Source organism: Durio zibethinus, chromosome 16 (genome assembly GCF_047325235.1).
Source record: "Durio zibethinus cultivar Kanyao isolate XHJ-2024 chromosome 16, ASM4732523v1, whole genome shotgun sequence".
Taxonomy (NCBI): Eukaryota; Viridiplantae; Streptophyta; class Magnoliopsida; order Malvales; family Malvaceae; genus Durio; species Durio zibethinus.
The window spans coordinates 4334892-4351000 of record NC_143177.1 but is presented as its reverse complement, the minus strand read 5'-3'; the positions used below and the strand labels follow the sequence as shown (position 1 = coordinate 4351000).

Sequence of the window (16109 nt, the reverse complement as noted above, 5' to 3'; positions counted from 1 at the left end):
ATAAATATTAACATAAGATAATTTATTTATTGATTAAAATTATTTTTTCTTAAAGTTTATACAACTGAAATTATTAATATAATTTTTAAAAATATAATAAAATATGTAAATTTAATTTTATGAATTAAAAATATTTTTTTATTTAAAAAAAATCTCTTTATAATCTTATTTTTTAAAATATAAATTAATCATAATATAACTAATTATAATTAAAAATAATTCTTTTTATTTTAAAAAAATTTCTTTAAAATTTTATTATTTTAAAATATAAATTAATCATAATATAAAATAATTATCATTATATCTTTTATATTATTTCCTGCATTAAATAGGATCTTCATTTATTCTATTAATTAATTTAATGAATGGGGTTTGAGTTGGGAGGGGGGGGGTTTGTTGTCGGCTAGGGTTAAGCACACCGTCAGAGAGGTTGCCAAAGCATGATGACGTAGCAATTAGTTCACACGTGGCACAGCCTCGGGATTTCACGATAGCGAGGAAATGAAAGCTCTCACAAAGCAACAAAAGTGGATGCAGAAAGGGTTCCATTATGGTGGGCCAGCATTTTCCTGTTGGGTCCCGGATTCTGACGTGGCCACATTGGTCTCCCAAAATTATTTTCTTTATTTATTTTCTTGGTCGAGGGTCCTGATAAAATGGCATCCTCGTCCACCGAACTCTTCACCACTCAATAGTCTCAAGTGAAGACAACGACTATCTAATTAAATTAGTCAGAAACCAAAATAGTTTGTTCATCCACCACGTCATTAATTGCGTGAAACACCTTTGTCGTATTATCCTTGCTTTTTTTTTTTTTAATGTTTTTTATTTACTGGTTTGTGATGAAAAAGCAAACGGTAGCCAACAGCAAGCGAACAGCAAAAATCCGAGGAGACGAATGAGCGGGGAACATAAACCACGTGTCGAATTCATCCGGCACTTAATGAGAGCAACTTTGCCAAGTAGGATTGCTTTTAGCATAAAATTTCTCTTTTGTACGTTGTATAAAATGTGAATCCCACTCGAAGCGCGTGGACCTGGCGATTTTATTTTTTCTTTAACTGCGCGGCGATTAGGTTCCCTATTTATATATTTATATTTTATAATATATTTGGTTGTGGGACCTTTTAAAAGTCATCAAAAGCTGCCACATATAGCGAACGTGATAATAGGCCAACGCGCGGAAAGAGTTTCTAGACAGGCAGCTGATTGTGGGGCCCACATTCTCTGAAGGTCAGTGACCGTGACTCGAGTTACCACCCCTGTTATCCCACTATTCCAGCCGTCGAATTCATACAGCGAACGGTCCAGATCAGGATTGCTGATCGACATCACGAGCCTCCTGGTTCGATGCCAGCTCGGACGTGTTTGTTCGTTGGGAATCTGGTTTCGGAAATTTTCTTTTTAAAAGGATGCGAGAGCCACGTCAGATCGTAATCCAAGGGCTACCAAAGTTGCTTTTACTGGTTACATCCAATCTGGTCCGTCGACATTGGCCAAAAAAATCTGGTCCGTCGATTACCTATCTGGTCCCTAACTCTCTTAACCCTAATACTATAATTCCTATTTTTAGTAAATATTACAAAACTGATTATTTCTTGTTATCAAATCAAAGCGAGTGAAATCAAAATACGGAAGCTTTAGAGGGAAGAAAAAGAAAATGACACGTGGCATGATAATTCAGAAAAGGTTAAGACCACTAATCCAACAGTCTAGATCTTGCCATGTTGGTTTATTCCAATGAAAACCGTTGGATTTGTCGAGGAGCCGACGGTTACGATTTGAGCATTTTTTTTATGTCATGTATCGTGGCCGTCCATTAGCAATTTGAGTGGGTTCGTTGAGAGTGAAATAGCGAGACGAAGATGAGAATCATGAGATTATAAAACAAAAAAAGGAGAGAGAGAGAAGGAGAAGAAAGAGGGAGAGAGAGAGAGAGAGAGAGAGAGAGAGAGAGAGGGGGGAACAATTGAAAGCTAAAGATCTTTCATGTCTGACAATTGCTTCGAAACAAGATCTTTGAAAACTATTGAAATCGGTTTTCTCACTGGAGATAGTCACCGGAGCTTATTTTCCGGCGATTAATGGTACATGTCAGGGGAGTGACTGATGACTGATGCGATTAGTCTTGTTTCTATAACAACTAATTTATTATCATCAAATCGAGTTAATTTACAGAGATGGATAGAAGCAGAGAAGCGAGGAGAGTCACCATGGCCGCTGCCGCCACCACAAATGGCCTTTCACGGCGGCGGCATAGAAGTAGCTCTCTTAGAGACTCTCCAGGTTTTCAACTCAGATCTGATTTTCATTTCTTCTCTAACGGTGTCGTTCTAGTGAATTTTCTGATTTGTTTTTTGTTTGCCTTTGGTGCAGAGGATTATGGGCCGGTGGAGTTACAGGAAACGGCGCGTTTAAGGGATCGAAAGAAGGATCGAGATCGTGAAAAGGAACGGGAACGGGAACGGGAACGAGATAGAGAGCGGGATAGAGAACGAGATAGAGAAAGAGATCGCTTGAGTAGAACGAGTAAGAGAAGAAGAGGCGATATATTGATAAGTAACAGAGAAGATGGAGGCGATGATACTTCTGAAGAAAGCGTAAACGATGACGAAGATGATTATGACGAAGATGGCGGCGGAACCGGCGGTGGAGGTTCTCTTCGGATACTTCCGCCGAACACCACTGCCGGGTCTTTGTCGATATCAAATCATCATTATCACCATCACCAACATCATCAACAGCAGCAGCATCAGCATCAGCATCAACATCGGAAGAGCTTTCCACCGTCAGTGAAAGTTATTAGAACAACATCACCGGCGGGGACGACTGTGAGTACCACCATGACTACCTCATCTAAATGGAAGGCTGCCGATGAGATGATTGGCGTGTCGGTGCCTAGAAAAGCTCGGTCAGGTAGAGAGGTGGAATAGATTAACGAAATTCTCTTTTTTTTTTTTAGCAAGTTTTCTTCTTTTGAATTCACCGGTTTGTTGTATTTTTACAATTTTATCTTTTTACAGCTTCTACTAAAAGGTCTCATGAATGGGCTTCAAGTGCCGGTGGCGCTGGTGTTATAGGCGCAGAGAAAATTCACCATCAAGCTTCAACTTCGCCGGTGAGGACAGTTGTAACTGGGACGCTATCATCACCGTCTCGGGCTTCAGCCTCCCCATCTTCTTCCAATCCTTCTATGAGGAAGAAGATGGTCAGTTTTCTTATGAAAATCTTCCATTATTATTTTTTGGTTGGGCTTCGTTTTTTGTTCAATTTATTGACAGAGGTTTGGTTTCTGATGTAGAAGCTTAACGGACCAAAACAAAGGCCACCGAAGTCGTCAAAATATTCGTCTTCAGTACAGGAGGAGATTGAGATCGAGATTGCGGAGGTTTTATATGGTTTGATGAGACAGCCACAAGTCGCATCTAAACAAGATATAATTGGGAATGATTTGGACAAGTTTGATTCAACAGAAGTTAATAAACCCAATAATGATGCTAAATCAAGTGTCTCGTCACCGATCTTAAACTCCCCATCAACTCTTCCTCCATCATCTTGTATTTTGCCTTCAAATTCTAACTCCTCTGCTACTCCTATGTCTGCAATTGGTTAGTAACTTTCAGCTTAGAAGGGAAGGAAAACTTTTTGCCTTTTCCAGCAATTGGGTAACAGATTTTGACTTAGGTATTTTTTTTGTTTTTGCAGCTCCAAAGAGGAAAAGACCGAGACCGGTGAAGTATGAGGATGAGGTGACGACAGCGCCACCTCCTTCTGTTTTCACTGTTAGGAACGGTTCCATTTCATCTACTACAACTAAGGTTGAAATTGAGCAACCAGCTAAAATTGAAGCTACTTCTCCCAATTTGGAGAAGAATTCAGGATCCGTGGTTGAAAATGGTGGGAATTCTTATGATTTGATGAATTCTTCACAAGCCGCAACAGCTTCACCGGAGCTGGTTCAGGCTGAACCAATGAAGGAAGAGAAAAACAATTTGGTACCTGATTCAAAGCCTTTGACCATAGCATCTGAGAGTAGAGATATCGGTATCAGTACAAAAGAAGACTCTCAATTGGCAAAGAAGGAATCTTCACCTTCTTCTATTATTAATCCTTCTTCGGCCGGTGTCCGATTGAATGATGAGCATGAGAATTTGACAGTAACAAAAACGTGAGCATTATTTCCTTTTACTCATTTCTTCTTTTGTTAAATCTTGAAGGTTTGAAAGTTTTCCTAATTGGAAAATTTTGGTATTCCAGGAATTCAACGGTTTGTGAGATTGAGGGCCAGCGGGAAGAGAAGTTCCAGATAGATCTGATGGTGTGGATCCCTTTTTGTTAAAAGATCCAATCTTTTTAATTCTCGACTATGGGATTTCTAAGATTTTATTTTTCTTTTCTTTTCTTTTTTTTTTTTTTTTTTTGGGTATTAGGCTCCTCCGTCTAGATCATCTGCAGAAAGGGATGCTGATGGTGATTTTGGGGCTTCAGATCCTAAACCAATGGCCATAGATATGGAATTGGTTAGTCACCTAGCTGTCACCTATCTTTTGATATGATGTCTCATAAATTAATGGGTTTTTTTTTTTTTTTTTTCATTTGTTTCTATGTGCAGGAGATGAACTCTATGGTAAAGGAAGATGATAAAAGAGTGAAAATCGAAAAGGAAGATGTGAATGTGGATGCTGAGGATAGTAATAAGAAGGCCAAACCGATTGCTGAAGAAACTGAATCACATAAACCATTTGTAAAGAAAGAAAGGAATATTGATCTACTGCTTGATTTGGAGAAATCTGATAGAGATAGTGGCACAGGTAGTATTGGTGCGAACAAGCTCAACCACCATGTTCAAAAGCTGCAGCATCAACAGCCCAGTATGGAGAAAACTGGTAAAATAATCCTCCTTGTTTTCTTTTTCTCCCCGTGGAAATTTCCCCTCTCCTTGTGTTGCTGATCTGGAGGTTTTTTTTGCCTTCTACAGCACACTCTGGTTCTTTACCTTTGCCGATGTCAATGGCTAACTGGCCTAGTGGACTTCCTCCAATGGGGTATAGCTGGGATGATTTGATATTAGTTTTGTGCTTTTTTGTCACTAGCAGATCTAAACCAGTTGTTTAGATGTTATAATGGGGGAAAATTAATTTTTCTTTTCCTGAACAGATACATGGCTCCTCTACAAGGTGTTGTATCCATGGATGGGAGCCCTATATCTTCAGCAGCTATTCAGGCATGTCGCTGTGTTTTTTTTTACAGCTCTTGATTTTTTTTTTCTGTTGCCCTAATTTATCTTGAAATTTTGGACTTTTGCAGCCTCCACATTTGCTTTTTACTCAACCAAGACCACCAAGATGTGCAACCCATAGCTACATTGCTCGGAATATACACTATTTCCAGCAATTTATGAAGATGAATCCTTTCTGGCCAGCAGCACCTGGTTCAGCATCAATCTATGGGCCGAAGGTTTGCAATCTAAATGTAGTGCCCACTTCGGAATTGCATGGGAACATTTCTGTGAGAGGTGTGAATTCTGTACAAGAGAAGGGGCAGGGTCTTGCAATTTTTCCTGGTCATGTTGGCAAAGGTAAAGGTTCTCAGGCGGCTGCAAACATGGTGGACGCTGCACAGAGGAAGCAAATACTGCTCCAGCAAGCTTTACCTTCAGGGGCATCCGGTAATATCCTGGTATGCTTTTTGCCCCCTAACCTCTTCTTCTGTTTAATATTTTTTGCACTCCTGTGTTGTGATAATTACACCATCGAATTTCGACTATCTTTTTGAAAATTTTCATTCTGGTCTGTTTAATTTCAGCATGGTCCAGCTCTTATTTTCCCATTGAGCCAGCAGCAGCAGCCTGCTGCTGCTGCATCTGTCCAACCTGGGTCTGGGAAATCTCCTGCTGCTGGCAGCACAGCTTCTTCGATTACATCTAACTCAGCCTCAGTGAGTGCCACCCCGGCAGCCCCAGCTCTGAGCTTCAACTACCCAAATATGCCAGGCAATGAAACCCAGTACTTGGCAATTCTGCAGAATAATGCCTATCCATTTCCTATTCCTGCACATGTTGGAGCACAGCCTGCTTATCAAGCTAATCATGCTCAGCCTATACCTTTTATTCATGGATCTTTCTATTCTGCCCAAATGCTTCGTCCTTCACAGCTTCAGCAACAGCAACAGCCACCCACACAGTTACAGCAAAGCCAACAAGGTCATCAGAACACTAGCATGTCCAGTGGTTCATCATCCTCCCAGAAGCATTTGCAGAACCAGCAGAAGAGACCAAATGGAAGTGGTGTGAGTAATGGCAGTGGAAACTTGCAAGTTTTTCCGACCCCAAAAAATCAGTCACCTCATCCCCTACAGCTTCAGCAACAGCAGCAACAGCCAAGTAAGCATGCTTCTCATCAAGCTCGGCAACTTGAGGGTGAATTAGGTAGCGAAGATATCCCATCAAAGGCTGATAGCCGACTATCTCAGGCGAATATGAATATTTATGGTCAGAATTTTGCTATGCCTTTACATACTCCAAATTTTGCTTTGATGACTGCTCCTTCAATGGGTGGTTCCATGAGTTCCAGTGGTAACCATGGGGAGAAGAAGCAATCAACACAGCAGCCACAGCAGCCAGTCTCAAAGGCTGGAGTTGATATTCTCACATCTCAAGCTTTTGCTATGTCATTTAATGGTTCTACTGCTCCAGGCCTTGATATTTCCTCCTTTGCACAAAATCATGGCCTTCCGGAAAGTACAAGGCAAGGCTATCAGCAGATTATGGCGGCTGCTACAGCTGCCCAAGCTGCACAACAGAAGAAGAATAATTATCATGCTTCCGAAGATGGGAAACGCGGTACTAGGGATGCATCTAGTGTGGAAGAAGAAAGGAAGGCCATGGCAGGAAAGAGTTCAGAAACTTTTGGGCAGTCCATTGCCTTCTCTAGGCCGGATCTGTCTGATTCATCTGTTTCCACTAATCCAGGCAACAATGTCATTGATAGTTCTGTCCGTACACTTAATCTTGGCTCTGCACCTGCCAGAACTTCAGGTTCGGTTATGCCAGCTTCAATCAGTGGCATCAATGCTCCTAATTCTCAGCTGCAACTTAAGCGGAATCAACAACAGCAACAGCAGATGCTTCAGCTTCAGAAGCCGCACCAATTTGGGGCTGCTCCTGCTCCCCAAAGTAAGACACCAGCAAAAAGTAATGGAAGTGCTTATTCTGATCACCTTCCTTCACCATCTATGCCTGCCAGGTTTCCAAATGCCCTGTCTGCATATCCTCAAAATCTAGTGCAAAGCAGTGGCAGTTCAGCTCAGTCTCCTCAATGGAAGAATTCTATGAGGACAGCTATCTCTCAAGTTCCTTCTGCATCTCTATCTTCAACTTCATCATCCCTCAAGAATATTCCCCCGCAACAAGGTCGGCCACAGCAAAGCCACACACACATTTCTTTTGCTGCTAATTCTAAATCAACACAAGGCCAACAGCCTACTGGTAGTACTCCATCCCCCTCTCATCCTATGATGGTTGGCTCTCCCTCAACTTCAATCTCCAGGAGTGCTGGTGGTAGCCCAAGGACAGCTAGTTCCACTTCTACTGGCAACAAAGGTGGCCAAGCATCTAGTTTATCGACTCAGCAGGCCAAGAACTCACCTTCAGTGCCTAGTCTGAAGTCATCTCCTGTCGGTGGAAGGAGTGTGCCATCAATCCTGGGAAACCCTCACATTAGTTCATCTTCAAATACTGTAACCAAGCCCCAAGTGGCGCAACAGCAGCAGCATCAGCATCAAAAGCATGCATTGCATCAAACGCAGATGTTATTTTCTAATGCTTTCATGCAGGGCCAAGTTCAAAACTCAGCAAGTGCAACAGCTGCAAGTGGGTACTATCTTCAAAAACACCGCAATGAGCAACAGCACACACAGCCTCCAAGCTCATCAACAACTTCAATGTTGTCGATGTGTTCTGCGGTTACTCTTGCCAACACTGGCACCACTGACCCTGCAAAGGCAGTAGTTGCTGCTGCTGCAGGCAATATGAAAGGAGGTGGCTTAGCGTCACAGGGACTTATCCATGCTGCACAATTTGCTACTACTCAGTCCTCTGGAAAGCCGCATCAGTATGTGCCAGGCTTCCCATTTGTTCATGCTGTCCCTGCTGCTGTTCAGGTAAAACCAGCAGATCAACCTGCTGGTGAGTAGAATTATGTTCCTTTTTGCTTCGTATTGCAAACCCCATATAGTGAACAAGAAACAGATTCAGCAACAAAAAGAGATTTAGTTAGATTGGGTACTGAAGATTTATGAAGGGGACACTGGTTTCTTGCCCAGAAATGACATTATGCGCTCTGACACAGCCCAAACAAGACTTGACAAAATGCAAAAGCGGAGGTGATTGAAAGCTATTACGTGGCATAGAACTCACTCAACCCACAATTTTGCAAAGATTAATGCAGTGGTGGGGAAATTGTTCCTTGTAAATTGTGCCTTGCAATGTGTATCCAACATATTTATGTAATCTTGTGTTTATAACCTGAGAAGGTTGATCCTGAAGTCTCTAATTAAATTTGATTGGTTTGGTGGGCAGAAGATGGAGTCAAAAATGTTTTGTAGGGCAAAAGAAGATGGTAGGGATGAGGAAAAGAAAGGAAGAGCAACACCTACTTTTCCATCTTTTGGGGCTGTAATGGAGGTTCTTTTTCTTATGATTCTCTTCTTTTCTTTTAGGATTTTGAATTTTCCAAGATAGATGACTCAACAAATCTTTTGACATAATATTTATGCAACTGAAAGGTGTATATGTATTTGTCTATCACATATAAGAGTAACCCTCTTAGATTTTTTTATATAACTCTCCATTTTGATTATGTGCCTCTTTGGGTAATATGCCTTACTTTTAACTAGTCTTTTACTACTTGATTAAATTATTTTCTGTACATTTTATTTACTGGGCTCAAAGAAAATTTCGTTTAGAATTTTCTGCCGCAACAAGGAATATTCTGAGACAGAAGTTTGTTTTATGTTTTGATTGTTGTGTGTGGTGATAAAAAGAGATAGATATTGTGTGCTGGCAAATAAGATAAGATGGATGAATTTGAGCCAACTGACCAACTTTAAAACAAAAAAAAAAAGTTAATATAATACAAACATACAAAACTCATTTCTCTTCTGTTCGGTTTCAAATCCAACCTCCAATCAACTATACTTCATTGAACTCTTAAAATTATCTTAAGAAAAGTGAAAAGAAAACAGAGAAAAAAAGAAAAAAATTATTTTATTTAATTATCAGATATATTAATCGTCATGTGATAAATTTTTATTTTTTTATTAATATCGCATGAAATTTTATTTTAATTGGTAAAAAATTTTTTGTTAAATTTTTAACCAAATAAGAATTTAATTGAATATAAATAAATATTAAAAGAATTAATTAATATTAATAAAAAATATAAACTTAAATAATTTTTTAATTATAATCAGGATTTTCTTTAATGATCTTTAGCCCCTTTTTGTTTTGTTTTTTTTTTTCTCAAGCGACAAAAGGAATCATTTAATGGAAAGAGTAGCTTAAAGCGCCAAATGAACTAATTGAATTTAGATAAGATTACTTTAGGCCGAATAATTTTGGATTGAAAGAAATTTGAGCTGTTTTAGATTTAAATTATTTTGAAAATCATTTTAATTCAATAATTGGGTCAATGAATGAGAGCAATTTTCAACCTCCTTTCTAAGGTCAACCACATCTTTGAGTATTAGATTTAGGGAAAATAATTAAAAAAAAAAGAAATAAAACTTTATGATTATGTATGCATTAAAAAAAGAAATAAACTTTATGATTACAACAATTTATACATTAAACAAAAAAAAATGCATCATATTTTATGAAATTAGTTGTGCGGATGGGTTGATTATGATTATGCATGCAATAAACTTTTGTTCTTGGAGGGGAGGGTACTTGAGGTAGGGGGCCCGGGCCAAGTTATCATTTAAATATTTGGAAATCATATTTCCCTTTGTTAAGAAAAATTAATACTGAAAATCATGAGATACTTAGATGCAAAGAGGTTGAATTGTGAAACATATCACATCTTGAACAGTGGCTGACCACAAAACAATGTGCACGCTCACAAAACTAAATTTCTAATTCGAGAGTACGATTGCAATGAGAAAAGTTATAGTACGCTCACAGAGCTCATCGAAAGGATGAAACCGATTTGATTTTAAGTTATCCAAGCCTTAAAACATATTTATAGTTTATGAAATAATTTAATATTGAAAAATTTTCTTAAATTACTTCAATATGTTGGTAATAATTTAATAACATTTTCTCACCTCAAGAATATTTAAGGACACTATTTGTTATGCTTAGAAGAGGCTTCATCATCGGATTCACTTAATTTTTTTTGTAAAAAAATTTTTCATTTGGGATAATGAGATTTAGAATCTTGGTATCGAAAATTTTTATCTACATTCTCCAATATGTTAGTAAAATTTAGAGAAAGATTTTTTCACCTAAGAATTTGTATAGAGATTGCTATTTGTAATGCTCTTAATAATTTTATTATCAGAGATTCAAAATTTAATTTTTATAAAAATAATTTATTTTTAAAAATATATTTTAATATGTTGGTAAAATTTTCTGTTAAAGAATATCCTACATTATGTTGGTAGGATTTTATGAAAATTATTAAAAAAAAACTTAATAATCATAAGATTTTCCAATATGTTGGTAAAACTTTATAAAACCACGAGTCCTCCAATATATTAATAAAGCTTTTTTTTTAAATCATTTTATTATTTTTTGAAACTTAAACCTTTTAATATGTTGATAATGATTTTTTTTATTTTAAAAATATTTTTATAAAAATATTTATAAATGAATAACAAATATAAATAATTAAATAAACAAACAAAATAAATAAAATAAAATTAATTCTCAAAATTCAGCTTGGTTTGGTGGCTTGGAATCGTGGCTCAACTTAGGCACAAAGGCTGGCTGGAATGGCTTGGTTAAGACAGCTTGGCTTGGCTTGAGAGGAGCTGTTGGAACCAGTTGCAAATTGGGTAACGCAACAAATCGGATCTGGGTATGGGTATGGGAAACACGTGGATCCTAATGAACTCTGGATCCAAAACGATGCCATTTAACACCAATATAGAAGGCAAAACTTTTGTTTTTTGTTTCAGATTTCCTTACACTCTCTCTAGCCCTTTTTCTCTTTGCTTCTCTCTATAGAAAAACATAAACACTGGTGGCCAAAAACTGGGAACTAGTCGGATTCTGTAAAACTCATCGGAATCTCACTAGAAACTTCAATTTTAGTCAAAAAAATTCAATTAAAAAAATTAAAAAATTCATCTAATTTTCAAAATTTTTTTAAAAATTCCAAAAAAAATGCAAAAAAATAAAAATAAAAATAAAATCACCTTCCTTGCCTCCCAGAAACTGCCTTGACTGAATTACTCACCATTTCCTAAATTTCCTAAAAATTTCAAAACCTTATTGTCAGAAAAAAAACTCTCTTGAAACTGTGTAATTTTTTTGTATCCTTTTTACCTATTTTCCCTATTCATTTGCTGAGTGTGGAATGGGGTTTATATAGGGATCCAATTCCCTTCAAATTTGGAAGAATTACTTTGACCGAATCCTTGAATATGTAATGATTTGATCTTATGCAATTTGATTTGATTTATGACTTTCTTTTTTCATTAAGATCTCCAAAATCATTTAATCTGCAATTGATTTCCCCTTATAAAATCCCATGATTTAATTTCCATATTGGATTTATGAAATTAATGCCAAGACCCTTCCATGATTTCCCCAGATTTCAACATGGTTTTTTTTCTTATTTTTTTTAAATAAAATAATATAAAAATTATATACTTGGACTCAAAGCCCAGTCAATAATTGAACAGTTCAAAGATTGATCAATTCAATACCTAATAGGCAAACTGAAAGATCATACCTTAAACCATAAGAAACCTTTCATTCATCATGAAAAATCATGACTTTTGTACAAGATCATTCAAATGCCTTGTATGGTCATTCAAATATCATTTTTTTTTTTTTTTTTGTTTCCATAATGCAAACACAAAGTTAGATGCCTTGAATACGGCATTCAAATGCCCTGACCAGACTTTTTAAACAGAAAGGTAGAATTCAGATGCTCTTAATGGAGAATTTGGATGCCCTTGCTAGAACTTAAAAATCTATCTCTACCTAGCTTTAAAGTACATTCCAAGTTTAATCTTAGATTTCTTATTTCCTTAATTAACATAATTAATAATCTTTAATATTTTGAAAATCATTTCTAACATTAATAATATTTTGTTTATGATTATTCTTACTTTTAATTAAATTTAGACATTGTCATAACTTTTTTTTTAATGTCATAACTTTTTTTTTAATATTATAACACTTCTTACCAATTTTATGCAAATACAAATTTTACGTCATCTCTCACCTATTTACGTTACTATAATTTTTTGTTACTTATTACCTATTTTTCTTATATCTTGTAAAAATAATAATTATTTAAAATTTTACGTTTCTAACTTAATTATTTATGTTATAATAATATGTTTTCATAATTATTCTTACATTTATTACATTTAGAATTATAATAGCTATGTTACGACACTTCTTATCTATTTTATACCAAATAATTTGAATTTTATGTTTTCTCACATTTGCTTACTTTACCTATATTTTTATTATTTATTATATTTTTTTATATATTTACATGAATAATAATTAATTAAAATTTTATGTTGACAACTTTATTATTCACATTACAATAAGTTCTTATGTTGTTATTATATTCTATTACATTTAGAATTATTATAACTCTTTTATAGATGTTAGAACACTTCTAACCCATTTTATGCCAAATATTATGAATTTTACAATTCCTCTCACTTGCTTATGTTAATAAATTATTTATTAATTTTTTATTCTAAAATATCATTTCTCTTTTTTTTTTTATCTTGCAAATATTTTTTAGCCATTTTTCTTATATATTTTCAAGAAAAATAATTAATTTAAAATTTATATTACTAACTTAATTATTTATGTTAAAACAATATCTTTTGATGCTTATTCTTATATTCAATTATATTTAAATTTTTTATAACTTGTTTTTTAGTGTATGTTGCAACACTTTTAACTAATTTTACATCAATTATAAATTTTATTATTCCCTTCATATGTTTATGTTAATAATTTTTAAAATATTTATTTTTAAAAAAATTCTTTTATATTGTTTTTCTTAAAAGTATATTTTATGTTAATATTTTATTAATTTGTGTATAATTATTTTTTATTTTATAATGCTCTTTAGCTATTTTAAAACACACCAATTACTTTAAATTTATTAAAAAGAATATTTTAATTATTATTTTTTTATTTTTAATTAATTGCATAAACAATTAATAAAGTGGAAAATAAAAACTATCACCTAAATTGAAAATCCTTTAAATTTTGCATAGAACATTAAAATTTTGCAAAAAATATTTTAAATTTTGTTTAGCAATCTCATTACTTGATACAAAGATTTTACCTTTCTTCACTTTGAAATTTGGTCAATGGTTGATATTTAACTATATAAAATTAATGATATTATTTGTTAATCTTATTATAAAATTATAAAATGTAAACTTACCATATAAGTTCCTGTTATAAATATAAAACACAAGTTCACACTTATAGTTTAGATTTGTGTTATTCATTTTTAAAGCTGTCAGAACTGATTCGAATTTAAAAAATTCATTCAATTTGTTTAAACTCAAACATAACTTAATTCAACTGGATTTGACTAAAAAAAGTGATCAACCCGAATTTGTGCAACACAAACACGAAATTAATTTTAATTCAAAATCATTTAAATTCAAAACAATTCAAAAAAAAAAAACCTATAATTGAATTAATTCAAACTCGAATAATTCAAATGATTGATATAAAATGATTTGAACTTAAATTAAGTATGATTTATTTTTAAAAAAATTAGTTTAATAAAAATAGTAAAATAAATAAAACAAAATTAAAAATCAAATAATATTTAACTTTAAAATTATTTTATATATAATTTTTAAAGCATTTAGTCTTTAGAGATTTTTTTAATTAAAAGTATCCTCTTAGTTACGAGTGAAAAGCTTGAAAAATAAAATATTATAACTAAATTCAATTTCTATGATAATACCCCATAAATAAAAAAGTTTTTTTAAAATTTTTTTACAATTATACGTCATAGATAATTTTTTTATGATATCAAAATGAAAATTAAAAATATATTACAAGTTGATAAAATGTAACATTAAAAAACTTTATTACAATTACATAAAATATTATTGATTTTATTGTAACATTAAAATCTTTCAATTAGATAAAATGTAACATTAAAATCTTATTGATTTTATCCAAACAATTCTTTCAAAATTCAATTTGATTTATTTTTAAAAATTAGTAACTTAAATTCAAAGCAATTGGAATTAAAAAATTTAAATTTTAAAATGAATCAAATTTAAAATAATTCAAATTCAAAATAATTCAGATTTAAAATAACATAAATAGAAAAACATCTTAATTTTTTTTACCTAAAATAATCGTATCCGAAATAATCCAATTTAATTGAGATCCGCTTGTCTGCCACCTTTGTCCGTCTCTTCATTTATTTATTTATTTATTCATGATTTGGCTTTTATTTGAGTATTGCATATTCGAATCAAAAGGGCCCCGCTCCACCGTTATAGGGGTAGGTACCTCAGCCAGATTTCGGTGGTAGGTGCCACTGCCCTCACTTCATCTCACAGGGTTTTGGGATAGACTGCAATATGCACGTGAGTTTGTGTGGAGGTCCCGTCAGGTTACTATTAAAAAAATATTTATTTTTATTTATTTTGAGCTCAAAAGTATAATTAAAAATATAAATGATACATTAATACTCATAAATTATTAAGATTCGATTCAAATAAAGCTCAAATTTGATTCAATTATTATTGAATTGAGTTCGAACTCGAGTAATTTAATTTATCGATTGAATCGAGTTCGAATATTCTTATACCTGATTCAAGTATTTGATAAGTCTAATCAAATTTTTATATTTAAATATATTTTTATTATTTTAATTAATAAAATATCTCAAATTTTAATTTTAGTTTGAGCACAAATAATCGAATTTTTATCGAATATATGAATCGAATTAATTTTTATATATTAATTGAACTTAATGAAACGAATTTAAATAGTTCAATTTCGATCACGAATCAAACTCGAATTAAAAAAATAAAATTCGATCAAATTCAAATTAAAAATTAAATTATGAGTTAAAAATCAAATTTAAACTTAATTTTTTTATTATATTAACTCGATTTAATTCTATTAAACCTAGACATAATAATAGAAAATAGAAAGAGAAACGTGGTCCCTATGCGAATGCGACAAGCTAGTTTAGTCTTATTCAATAAGTTAGGAATGATTTTGTCTTTGAACAGTTGTACAATGTTATTTTCGTAATTTTCAAAGTATTTTTGAAGTAATTTAATAAAATTTGTTAACATATTATTTATAAAACCATTTATACACTAAAATTGAAACTACGATCAGTAAAAAATTTTATATTGTATTGAATGAAAATTTTTTTCCAATATAACCTTGTCAGCAAAAAAAATTTATCAATGAATTATTAATTTAACAATATTAATAATAATTTCAGAATTAAAATTTTTTGAATTTAAATGATAAAAATTTTATCTTAAAATGATTGTTAGGCTAACAATTTGATAGCATTAGGGAATAGGGTAAAGTAAGCTTCTTCAAATGTATAATTTGGATGGATTTGGAATGCCAAAATTTTATTTTCTTAAACTTTTTTAGAGATTTCATTAAAATAGGATTAATCATGCTTTTCACTTCCAGCTTTCATATTCTTTTCTTTTGAATAGTTAACCTTTTTTCTTTCAAGAATTTTCTCAGCCACTTTCTTTCCCAACTTTCTTGGAATTTCTTCAGAAAAAAAAAAAAAAACAGTGCAAACAAATTGAATCAAAGTCCTTAAAAATGGAATACCTAATACTGTACTTATCTCAAACTTGTTAGTTAACACTACTACTTGCCAATTACT

The 16109-nt window shown here is 33.2% G+C and overlaps 1 protein-coding gene across 4 annotated transcripts; it reads left to right on the top strand.

The window, feature by feature from the left end:
- Positions 1-1913: 1913 nt before the first annotated feature.
- Positions 1914-8858, top strand: LOC111291329 (protein TIME FOR COFFEE-like). Of its 4 annotated transcripts, none has more exons than XM_089745207.1 (12): positions 1914-2286; positions 2377-2916; positions 3024-3118; positions 3305-3608; positions 3706-4168; positions 4258-4318; positions 4431-4520; positions 4613-4886; positions 4979-5045; positions 5158-5224; positions 5308-5679; positions 5806-8858. In XM_089745207.1, the coding sequence occupies exons 1-12, from the start codon at positions 2181-2183 to the stop codon at positions 8191-8193; spliced, it is 4827 nt and encodes a 1608-aa protein (XP_089601333.1). In that variant the 5' UTR covers positions 1914-2180; the 3' UTR covers positions 8194-8858. The 4 variants fall into 4 exon arrangements, with proteins under 4 accessions (XP_089601333.1, XP_089601332.1, XP_089601331.1 ...); XM_089745206.1 differs by having other exon boundaries at positions 3302-3608; XM_089745205.1 differs by having other exon boundaries at positions 3024-3208.
- The last annotated feature ends 7251 nt before the right edge of the window (positions 8859-16109 follow it).